Source organism: Sparus aurata, chromosome 8 (genome assembly GCF_900880675.1).
Source record: "Sparus aurata chromosome 8, fSpaAur1.1, whole genome shotgun sequence".
Taxonomy (NCBI): domain Eukaryota; kingdom Metazoa; phylum Chordata; class Actinopteri; order Spariformes; family Sparidae; genus Sparus; species Sparus aurata.
The window spans coordinates 30,961,630-30,974,321 of record NC_044194.1 but is presented as its reverse complement, the minus strand read 5'-3'; the positions used below and the strand labels follow the sequence as shown (position 1 = coordinate 30,974,321).

Here is a 12,692-nt window from a genome sequence, read left to right as displayed (position 1 = left end):
GGGGTTTCACATTTTGATATATTTTATTCTTGTTTGGTTGTTGGCTATCATTTCTTCTTTGCAATACCTTTTACAGTATTTTCTCCTGTTTTTAACATCCATATAAGATAACGGTGCAGTAATGACAACATATTTATTAATTCATTTATGTAATGTCATGTCATTTAATGTGTTAGTTGAAATGACATTCACCAACCAGCAGTGAGTTTTTGCAATTTGGTTCATTATAGATGTATTTAGTACATGGAAATCACTTATTTAACTGTTCATTTGTTCATTTGTTTGTTTATTAGCTGCTCTGCAAGACCCAAATGCAGAAAAACATTTTAGTAGTTAATGACAATTAGCTAGCCCTAAAAGAAGTAGCCGAGTATCTACAGGAATGGTGCAGTTAAAAGGTGCAAGCAGGCTGGCATGTGTAGGCAGAAGAGACTGAAAAGCAACATTGATGCATGGCAGGGGGCTGGATTATACTGTTTACTGGCAAAGAAATTGTGGCATGTAACACAGGGGAGTACGAGGTTGCAAGCAGTGAGATGAAAAGGTCACAAAGTAAAACTCAGACAGCAGTAATTTCATTTTATTACGTAAATCATAATTGAAAATAATAATGCAAAAATATGCTTAGAAACAATTGTTTGCAGGATTAGCGGGTTATCTAGAGAATCAGAATCAACAGCTTTATTGGTCAGGTATATGTGCATGTATAATTGTACAGTTTCATTCTTCTCAATGGATTTACACAGGAATAGATACTGATAAGAACAAGCTGAAATGATGATGGACAGAGAACCAACTGGATCACTGCAGATCAGTAAATTCTCTGCTTGGCCTTTTAGATGACGCTGTCTGTGTTTGGAGTTTGCAGATCCAAGAAACCTGAGCACAGCAGAACTTGTGGTTGAGTATTCAGATGGATGCAGTCTTTTGTGTGAAGGGAGAAGAGCAGTGGGGAAAGCACACATCATCGGGGGGTGGTAGTACTGATTACTAGGGGGAGGCGATATGACGTTCCTGAAACTCACCTGTTTCCTCATGTGGCTAATGAAGTTTGTGGCTTGCACATTGAGGTCGGTGAGTATGGCGTGGAGTAATACTGGGATGATTGTGTTGAATGTAGAGCTGAAGTTCCGAGACAGGATCCATGTGCATATGCAGTCCCATGTTGACTGCTTCCTCCACTGACCGTTTACAAAATAAGAACCTGAACCCCCAATGTACAATATAATAAATGTCAAATATTTATCCTCATTTTATTAAGGAAGTCAACAGGCCTGTCTCTTGTCCCGAAGAGCAATGGACAGTTACAGAAGAGATCTGTGGCTTCAGCACAGAGAGGATTAAAATGGTAAACTGTGGGACCTGGTCAGGAATAACATATCTATCCGGGGCAAACGCTTCATCACAGTTCATCACAGAGTGAATAATATGTGCAGCAATAGTGTTTGTAGATTAAAGCATATTAGAAAAGAATCTATGTGATGGTGTAACTACTTTTAACTGAAAAATGGTTTGATCATAAAATACCTGCTTTATGAATAGAGTTGCAGTAGTTTTGTTGAATGTCTGCTGGGAGAAGAGCGTATTTTGAACCTTGCAAATAGCACAATGTAACATAGTAAGTGGACCGAAAACTGAGCTCAGTTTTCAGTAAGAAGCTGCAGAATAAGCATAAACAGCTATAACTGGGGAGCATAAGTAATTTATATTAAATGCAGACATCTTTGATCTTAATCCCCTGCGAGTTTGCCATGTCAGTAATTTATGTGTGAAAATACCACTGAATATTACCATATTTTTGTGTTGTTACTTTGTATTTATTATGCATATTAAGATTTAACAGACATGATGAGTTTATAAAATAAGGTTCATTGTTATCAACTATACCATACATAATTTATATAAAGAAGTTAAATGCACAGAAACTACAAAAATAATTACTTGAGCAATTTCATTTTTTATGTAAATTAAACAGATCGAAAATATAATTGCACAATTGTACATTGCTACATAAACATAAATATTAAAAATTAAATTGGAATTGACCAAATTGACCCTCTTAAAATATCTGTAGTGCAAAGTGCTCACTGTCACTTCTCTGTGTCCAGGATTTTGATCACTCCTGCACACTTTCATATGTACATTATTTATCCAATGCATTCCTCTTCTACTAATTTTTTCTTTTATCTTACCATTTTTCTTTCAACATCATGGCAGGCGGAATTAAAAACAGGAAACCAGAGGATAAAGAACACTACTTTATTTGTCTGCACCTAAACTAAAATCAGCTGACATGTTAGGAACCGAGGTGATATTCTTGCAAGTCGTTATAATTCAACTGACTTTTGAGAGGGTACTGTTAACCTATTGTATTGTTAAACTTCTGGAGCAGCAGAGTACGATTAGACAGTTTTTTAAAGGACTGATCACATAAACACTTTGGTGTAAATGGTACCCTTAAAACATTGTAGAATGCACAACAAATGCTGTAGTCACCAAACAACACCAACAAACAACCTGTGTAATAAAACCACCCAATTAAACATGCAAGAAAAATGCTGCAGTCTGTGCAATGACAATAAATCTGCGACAATATCATCTCCACCTGCTGTATCAATATCATCTCCACCTGTTGCCATTTTCTAACGTCGGCTATCAATCACAATTCACTATTTAAACTTGTTAGTTAAGCTAGGTCTCGCATGACTGAACAAGCAGGCCTTTTAGAATATCCTGGAGCCGTAAAAACTCTTCAAGAATACGCCCATTGGCTACAAATCCAAATATGATTGGTTGATCAAATCCAAATGTACACTCTCATTACATTTAATGGTCAGGGCATTCTATAAAGGAAATAGAATAGCCTGGATGGAAGGTATTCTCCCCAGAGACACCGTAGAAAAATATCTGATTGGTTAATTTTTTCTCCAACACAAAACCACTAAAATGTGCAGTCTATGGACAGAAAACTACAGAAACAAGTTGGCGAATTTTGTTTTGTTTATAGTATTAATAAGATTATACAGTTTTCAAAGGACTGATCACATAAACACTTTGGTGTAAATGGTACTCTTAAAACAACGTAGAATGCACAACCAATGGTGTACTTACCATAACAACATATTGCCTGTGTAACAAAACCACAGAATTAAACATGCAAGAAAAATGCTGCAGTCTGTTCCGGTGTGTAATTTCTTCTGTTTATTTATTATGAGCCCAGTGCAGAGTAGTGACTTTCTGTTCCTGAATCCTTCACCGCATCTTCAGGACAGACACTGTACGTGCAAGTCTGCAAACCCACAACCAAAAGAGACACTTACCCTTCAACATTTGCATTAACTTCCCATCTTCAAGTATCATCACTGCGGTCTGAGGGACCAACCATCTCCGGTCTGCTCAGACTGTTTACTTCTGAAAAAAAGAAGTTAATATGAGGACAGAAGGAGCTATGGGCACTGACAATTGCAAAGACGATATAAACTATTCCCCAACCAGTAGGTCTGGATGAATGATAAGGTGATGGATCCATCCAGAGCCGAAAAAGCTTCCTTATTGTACAATGACAAGGAAACATGCAGCACCACAGCAAGACTGAAAGCTGGTCTCAGGGAGGCAAAGAGGAGACATCAGCAGAGACTAGAGACGGACCTCAACACCAACAGCACTAAATATATGTGGCAAGCAATCCAGGCCATCACAAACCTCCAAAGCTAGATTGCCCCCATCATGTGTAAGGCTACGCTGATGAGTGTAACACAGACAACAATAAGGGAGCTGGGGCATGTGTTATAGGTATTCTGTGACAGAGAAGAGACACTCATACAGTTATGACAGTAGTATTTGTTCTTAACATGTCATCTCATTTTTGGTTGTTAAGGCGTACTAGTATTGTTTTCTACGGTATGCAGTCAGTGAGATAGAAAGAGAGTAATGGAGATTGCTTATGTAGATTTTTGGGTGAGTGGTTTAATTGTTCAGCGATCTGTTGGTAATGCTTAGGGGCTCCACTAGGGGGAGGTTAAGCTCTGTTTCCTCACGAGTGAGTGCAAGAGCCTCGTGTGGTTTTCCCCATTCCTCTCTGTCATGAAGTTTAATGGCTCAAGCGGTTTAACTTGACCGTTAAATATCAATGGTCATCCACGAACATACTAGGACATAGCATTTTAGCCTCCGTGATTAACTTGTCTCAAAACATACAACAAACTCTGACCCGGAAGTCCCAGTTTAACTGTAACGCATATACTGCTCCCAGGGTGCAGTGACCTCTTGTGGCGCAAATTACGCAAATTACTACACCCAAGTTACATCACAATCTCCAATTACTATTCCTCTTGTGTAAGGTAATTATGGTACATAAAGCACTGTATACTTGTGAACACACATCTATAAACGTTTTTGCTGTGTTAGTGTTATTTAATGTAAAAGAAAAGATATGTTTTGTACTTGTATTTTATTAAAAAATGTTCTTGCTAACTCAGGCAATGTGTAAGCTAGCATAAGGAGACCTATAGCTGTACTGCCTTATCTGTTTATTTTTCCTATGTCCGCCATTTAAGACAGTAACTGTTACATTTATGCTGTTGCTGTGAGATAAAAGTGCTTATTTTGTCACTGAAGATTCATGCAGCAGCAGAAATAAGTTAGTGGGTTAAAAACATAATATGCTCTTAGTTCATTGTTTGGGTAATAAGTAACATAAATGATAATTTAAATAGTTGTTACTAAGTAACGGTATCTGTGGTCCTGATAGTATTCTACTAAAAGTATTCATACTTGGTCACATGCCAGTTTGTCTGAATTAGAATTTTTTAAATGTAACTTAATACAGACAGTGAGTGAGTACAAAAGCCGCATGTGCTTTTCTTCATTCCTCTACCGTTACTATTCCCCATTTAAGGTCAAAATACATTATTGCTAGCCTAGTCCAGGATTACAGTTACAGGAAGTGTTTGGAGTAGAGGTTTAGCTGTCTCCTTTTAGGCTTATATTTGATAGTAAAAGTTAAGTTTACATAACACAATGAACAAATCAATCTTTATATGCACCTGCAACCACATCTTTACTACAAATACTGTACCATACCTTCCATATTAAGATTCCCCAAGAATCCAGTCTCATCGTAAAGAAAACAAGAAACCAGAGGACAGAGAATGCTGCTTTATTTGACTGCAATCTAGCTCAAATAAGTTGAGATGTAAGAAACCTAGGTTCAGTCCGCATAGCAGTATGAGATGTTTTAAAAACAGGTGCTTGCAAATCATCATAATTCAACTGACTTTTTAAAGGGTATTGTTAACCTATTGTATTGTTCAGTGGCAAACCATGCCTATCAGAACTGTGCCTTCTGTATTACTCCTCGCCCCCCCAAAAAATATCACTAACGAAAAATACGTAGGGTCCCTGGCCATTTTTAAGCTTTAGGCAAATTATAATTTTACTGCTCTATCTTCAAAATTGCATTGTTCTAATTATGCACACAACCACACACGCATACAACCACACACGCAGCCACACACGCACACACTATTGGACGTCAGGTAGACAGTCACTTTATGAACAATCATTCAACAAGTGTGTGGAAACAAAATGCAACCAGTTCAACGAGATGCAACACTGTTGCAAAATCAGCTATTCACTCTTGGATCAAACCCTTGTGTCAGTTTTCATGGTAATCGTTAAGATGACCAGCTGTGTTTTGGTGTTTTTTTGCAGCCTTAGTTAAACTGCTGAGATTATCATAGCCTTTCCAATTCCACGCACCCTTGTCGTTCCCAGACAACAATCACTCCCGGCAGTAGAGCCTCTTGCGTCGAACTGAGCCTGTAAGCCAAGTGTATCGTTCCCAGTTGCTAGTCTGAAAATGGCACATATACCCTGCTTTTGCAAGTTGATTGAGCTTGAGGTGTTCAGGCATTGGGCGGCCTTTTTTAACAATGTCCATCTATGCATTAAATGGTCGTCTTGAAAAAGGTAATGACAATAAATCTGCGACAATATCATCTCCACCTGCTGTATCAATATCATCTCCACCTGTTGCCATTTTCAACGTCGGCTATCAATCACAATTCACTATTTAAACTCGTTAGTTAAGCTAGGTCTCGCATGACTGAACAAGCAGGCCTTTTAGAATATCCTGGAGCCGTAAAAACTCTTCAAGAATACGCCCATTGGCTACAAATCCAAATATGATTGGTTGATCAAATCCAAATGTACACTCTCATTACATTTAATGGTCAGGGCATTCTATAAAGGAAATAGAATAGCTTGGATGGAAGGTATTCTCCCCAGAGACACCGTAGAAAAATATCTGATTGGTTAATTTTTTCTCCAACACAAAACCACTAAAATGTGCAGTCTATGGACAGAAAACTACAGAAACAAGTTGGCAAATTTTGTTTTGTTTATAGTATTAATAAGATTATACAGTTTTCAAAGGACTGATCACATAAACACTTTGGTGTAAATGGTACTCTTAAAACAACGTAGAATGCACAACCAATGGTGTACTTACCATAACAACATATTGCCTGTGTAACAAAACCACAGAATTAAACATGCAAGAAAAATGCTGCAGTCTGTTCCGGTGCGTAATTTCTTCTGTGTATTTATTATGAGCCCAGTGCAGAGTAGTGACTTTCTGTTCCTGAATCCTTCACCGCATCTTCAGGACAGACACTGTACGTGCAAGTCTGCAAACCCACAACCAAAAGAGACACTCACCCTTCAACATTTGTATTAACTTCCCATCTTCAAGTATCATCACTGTGGTCTGAAGGACCAACCATCTCCGGTCTGCTCAGACTGTTTACTTCTAAAAAAAAGAAGTTAATATGAGGACAGAAGGAGCTATGGGCACTGACAATTGCAAAGACGATATAAACTATTCCCCAACCAGTAGGTCTGGATGAATGATAAGGTGATGGATCCATCCAGAGCCAAAAAGCTTCCTTAGTGTAGGATGACAAGGAAACATGCAGCACCACCATAGCAAAACTGAAAGCTGGTCTCAGGGAGGCAAAGAGGAGACATCAGCAGAGAATGGAGAGGGACCTCAACACCAACAGCACTAAAGATATGTGGCAAGCAATCCAGGCCATCACAAACCTCCAAAGCTAGATTGCCCCCATCATGTGTGAGGCTACGCTGATGAGCTTACCACATTTAATACTCACTTTGGTCACTTCAATGAAGAGTCACCTGTAAGCGGAAGATCCAGCCTCAATAATCCCAGTGGATGTGAGAGAAACATAAAGATATTAGGCTAGAAATGGTATTTTGTGCCACCGGTTTTATATGTGGGTAAGGCTTACACTGATATAACACTGATTCCAGTATTTTGATTTAGTTACAGATTGTCAAACCTCTGTAGTTAATTTTTGCATCCAGGTTTGTCAAATAAAAGCGATTTATCAATATTAAGTTGGATGATAGGCACTGTAATAACAACCTGAATGTGTCTGGTCTGTACAACAACAGCACGAGTCAGATTTTAAAAGTACATTTAAAAGGGAGTAATCATAGCCTGACACGAGGTTGCTTGAGAACTGGATGCAGTGAAACCCATTCAAAGTCCAATGAATACCCACCCTGAATTTAGACAAACAATAAAGATGAATTAACTCAACTGTCAACATGTTCAGTGATATGTGGCTGCTCAGGATTTTGGGGGATGTCTCAGCTAACTCCAAGACTTGGCATAGCAAGTTTATTTTCCGTAAGAAATCATTTTAGTTTCAAACATGTTTCAGTTTGGCTAAAGCTGCATCTGTGTATCAACCTCTAACCTTCATGTAAATCAAGTCCAACCTCAAGGAGGAAGTAATCACATTCTAAACTAAACACATCACAAACAGACATACACATTCATTTCTCACATGCAGAGGTTAGTGGGAGTGTTCATAAGTGAGAAGCTGCTACTGCAGTCAAATTTGAACTGTGTTCAGGGACTGTTTCATCGAGCTCTGCTCTCTGATCCACCATGAAGCTGTATGTGATCGTTCCTCTGTGTGCTCTGATCACCCTCACCCAACAGGTAAGAAAACACAGACTGACTGCTATTCTTTTCTTAAATGACTTTCATCTGCTTTAAAGCGAAACTCTCACCAAAATGCAACCTAGGCTTTTTTTGTGAATGAACCCGAGTCAAACCTTCTTGTAAAAGTATAATCTTTAAAACATTAAGAAGGCTCAACACAACATGAAACTTTGCTTGTAGTATCACAGGGTCTCTACACAATAACACGAGCATTGAGAACATTGTTTGTGTACACAGAGTTTACTAAAAAATAAATTTTTGAACTTAACTGTCCTCCATGTTACGTCGCATTTGGAGATAGATATTTTTCTCGGCTGGCAGGACAGCGGCTAGCCGAACAAGCAACTGCTAAGGTGAGTTGTTCAAAAACTTTCTTTTCTTAAAAGTGCCGTAGTACTCCCATTGAAAATTAGTTTGATCTGAAAACGAAAATACCATAAATCTTAAAAGCGCCTCTTTCGTTGTAATTATGCTTTTACATGAAGGTTTGACTCGGCTACATTCACAAAAAAAAGCCTAGGTTGCATTTTTTGGCAAGAGTTTTAGCTTTGATGCAAAATATTATCCACTCCCTATTTCAAATGTAGACACTTTAACATATTATATTCAGTATTTACTTCTTACATGTCATGTTTGATCTTTTTGATTTCAGGCTCCTTCCCGTGATAAGTGTGTATGTGACTTTACTAATTCAGAAAAGGCATTCCCTCATGATAAACTCAGCGCAGTGGAGGACAATGCATCAAGATGTAACACGTACATCACCCCACAGAAGGTAACTAGTACTGTTATTTTCTACAACAGAACACAGCCTCCCTCAGCAGCTGTAAAACTGTTAAAATATGTTATAATAGTAATTGAATAAACAACAACTATGTGTGTATGCGTTGATGTTGAGTGGTGTCTCCTCTCTCTGCAGACTCTGGAGCTGGAGAGTCTGCTGCTGGGTTTGGAACGACGTCTGCCCCGGCTGGCGGAAGACGTGTCGACTCTGGAGAGGGAGGATGATGGAGAGCTCTATGGAGTTATCAGTCTGCAGGTGATAGAGAACGAATTGATGGAGATCATGCAGCTCATTGACCGGCTTAACAGCACAACCCTGGAAGACCAGCATCTTACTACTAATGCCACTAAACAGGTACATTCACACAGAGAGACAAGCACCAGCTGCTCACCGGTGGCATCATTCAAGAAGGCCTGGGCAAGCTGTAAAAGGTATATAGTACAGTGAATTAATATTATAATAGCCAAGTAATTTGAGCCAAGAAAATACAATGGAGAAGTAAAACTGATGCAGAGCCCCCAGTTGACTTGAATGCTCATCAGGTAGGGCTAAAAAGCAGTTACATTTATAAAGGGCTGCTCATATTGGCATCTGCCTATCACCTTGCATTTTTGTCAGATCCTCAGACAAAATGTTTTTCAGATTTCAAAACCGTATCAGTATTTATTTGGTTTACTTAAAAAAGAATAAATCCACATGGAAGAACTATTGTCTAGGCAAGATATATTGTTTTTAAGTTTGGTGGTAGAATTTGATTTTTTTAAGAATGATAAAATGACATATCATGTTAGCAAAGAAAGGAAAAAAGAGGAAGAAATCGGAATATATTGGCAACCCCCAAAAACGATGATGTTCAACTACATTCTAAGTGCTTTAGATAGCGCTTTATGATGAAGAATATGCTAAAAAGCAAAAAGTTAATTGATTCAAATGTGTTGCCTAAACTTATGTTTTTTTGTTCAATTGATGGAAAAACCAGTAAAGTTTTCAGGTAATACTGAATTCTTGGGCATTCTTTACAACTGTCTTTCAGCTGGAGGACCTAAAAGCAGAGATGGAGGAGCTGGAGACGTATGACATCATGCAGGTGGTGAAGAGACAACGAGAAAACCAGCTTCTGAAAAGCAACCTGACCAAGTGCAAAAATGGACGCCCCACCACGCAACCCACTGAGCCTCCACGTGGTATGTCCCCAAACTGTACTGCACAACAGACTGTAGGGAGTTTGTTTTTTAAATTATTGTTATGGTAATGTAGCAATTGCTTTTTTGTGTGTATTTCCAGATGTGATATTTTGCAAATTTAACCGACAGGTACTGACTGGGCTTCCTGATTTCATTTCTGTTCCTAATGAATTTGTTTGTTTTACCTGAGCAATATCAGTTGCAACCAGACCTTATCCACCAGCAAAATCACACCCAACAACAGTGGACATTCTGGATCTCTGTCCACTTTGTCCGCACCAGAAATTGGCACTCACAGCTGTGAAGGGCCCTCCCCACTAAGAGCCAATGTAGGCTATAAATGAACTGTGGGAAGCTCTCTGCATCAATCACCACAATTAGGAGGCAATCATCAACCAGTGGACGCCTTGCTCACAGATGTATTGGTGTAGTTTATCTACCTCTCGGTTTCATTTTGTTTTTTCTTTTAAGGTAAGTGTCCCCGCGGTCAGTTCCGGAACATTACCGGGCCGAGGATGTATATAGAAGGAGAATATCCTGGGTCCTATAGGTATGGAGCCTGGGGTCGGGATTCCAAACCAGAGGCTGGGAAGGAGAGCTGGCATTGGCTGGTGATGATGACTTCCAGCGATAGATACTCCAACTATGTCCGTCTATACTCCAGCCTAAGCGCTCTCATCGTTGGGCAGAGCACCCCAGGTAAAGAACCGCTCAGAATCTGCTACCTTGTGCAACAGGGTTTTATTTGTATATGTTTCTGGACAACAATGGCGGACAAAACTTTGTCATTCACTGTTTGGGGAGACTTTCTGATACTAAGGCGAAGTACTATTGATTGCTCCCTTTTATATTAACAAATGATAACAAAAACACACTTATGTTTGCATTCACTTCCCTCTCTCTTGCTTCATCTATCTTCTTCTAGGAAATGTTGACATCCACTCCTCTGTACCCAACCAGAGATACATATTGATTCCAAATATTGCTTATCTGTCTCTTTGATGACTAATTATCAGTGTCAGCCCTAAAAAAACATACCAGTAAATCCCTAATAACAATAGCTTACTTATTATAGGCTCAACTCATCTTGTGTCTTCCTCTTCATCTTCTTTTTCTTCTTCCAGGTAATGTCCAGATCCACTCATCTAACCCAGCCACCAACACCATCCAGGGTCCAAATGTTGTGATGTATAGAGGGGCCTTGTACTACAACTGTTACAACCAAGATGAAGTTTGTCGATTCAACCTCACCTCCAAAACTGTGACCAACATAAAACTACCCAAAGGCACAAGGTACGGTGCTTCATTGTTTGAATGGGTGTTGTTGATGTCAGGAGTAATGCATCTGCAAGTCATGACATCTATAAAGTTTTGATTTCTGAAGTTTTATTAGGACAATAAATAAGACTTTGTAAAAGATTAATATACATTTAAAATGACTAATATGCCAAGTCACAGCATACTGTAGCATTCAAAGAAAACTAAGATACAGATTTTCACTGTTTACGTACAGTATGCACATACAGTATTTTCAAAATTGTCATTTCTTAAAGGGAAACATCACTTCTGTCCTCTGTGTTTTTCAGGTATAACTCAAAGGGTAACTTCTGCCACCTTGATGAATGCTACCCGTTCACAGACCTGGACCTGGCTACAGATGAGTCAGGTGTCTGGGTGATCTACACCACCAACCAGGACTTTGGCAACCTGGTGTTGGCCAAGCTGGAGGACGATGAACAGCTCAGACTTGGCCAAACCTGGCACACCTCGGCCTACAAGCAGGGCATAACCAACACCTTTATGGTGTGTGGTGTGCTCTATGCAACACGGTATGTCGACAAAGAAACGGAGGAGATCTTCTATTCTTTTGACACTACCACTGGGGTAGAGAGGTTCAACCTTGGAATTTTCATCAAAAAGATGTATCCCAACATTTTGTCCCTGAACTACAGCCCTGTGGACCAGATGCTACATGCCTACTGTGACTCCTACATGGTCTCCTATAAGGTTCTGTTTTCATAAATAGATAATGCCGATATCTTCCATAAAAGCTTGTACTTATATAAGGGCTTTGGTAATCAAACAAGAAAAGTTCAGTCACAAATAAGGCCTTGCAAAAAAGCATTGAGGTGATGTGAAATTACCTGTGCGTTACATTCAGCATCATGTGTATTTGCTTTCTAATAAATTTAATAGTGCAAAAACAGAATCATGTCACACTCAGTACCGTTCTGCTCTGAGTTATCTTCTTCTTTCTGCTGTACTGTTCCATTTCACTCCTCTACCAACTGCTGTTAAGCCAATTTAAAGTAGCTCAGCACCTGAATATATTTCACCTACCTACCGGTAAAGGGGAGGACTTATTTCCCCTGAGCTGCTGTAAGTATTTTATATCAAACAACTGTCTAGGATGTCGAGGAGTCAAAGACATGCCTGTGTGGATGATCAAAAATCAAAAGTCAATCAGATCAAAAAGTGTAATGAGTAATGTTAGAAACCTAACCTATAATGTTGATTTTATTCACCTTGATGGCAGCAAAACACACACATCTTGAAAACCTGAGACAAACAAATCTCAGATTTTTTGCGTGGTAGTGAGTATAGGAGTTGGGGCATAATGGGACAGAAATACCCTGCAAAACTGCCTCTGCCGCCTGGACGTGGTTTGCATCAGAAAATTACAATATCA

At 39.1% G+C, this 12,692-nt stretch overlaps 1 protein-coding gene across 1 annotated transcript; it reads left to right on the top strand.

The window, feature by feature from the left end:
• The first annotated feature begins 7,790 nt into the window (after positions 1-7,790).
• Positions 7,791-12,212, top strand: LOC115586936 (olfactomedin-4-like). Its single transcript, XM_030426421.1, has 7 exons — positions 7,791-8,032; positions 8,688-8,810; positions 8,955-9,173; positions 9,853-10,003; positions 10,475-10,702; positions 11,128-11,296; positions 11,590-12,212. Exons 1-7 carry the CDS (start codon positions 7,979-7,981, stop codon positions 12,023-12,025), a joined length of 1,380 nt encoding a protein of 459 aa, XP_030282281.1. The 5' UTR covers positions 7,791-7,978; the 3' UTR covers positions 12,026-12,212.
• Positions 12,213-12,692: the final 480 nt, after the last annotated feature.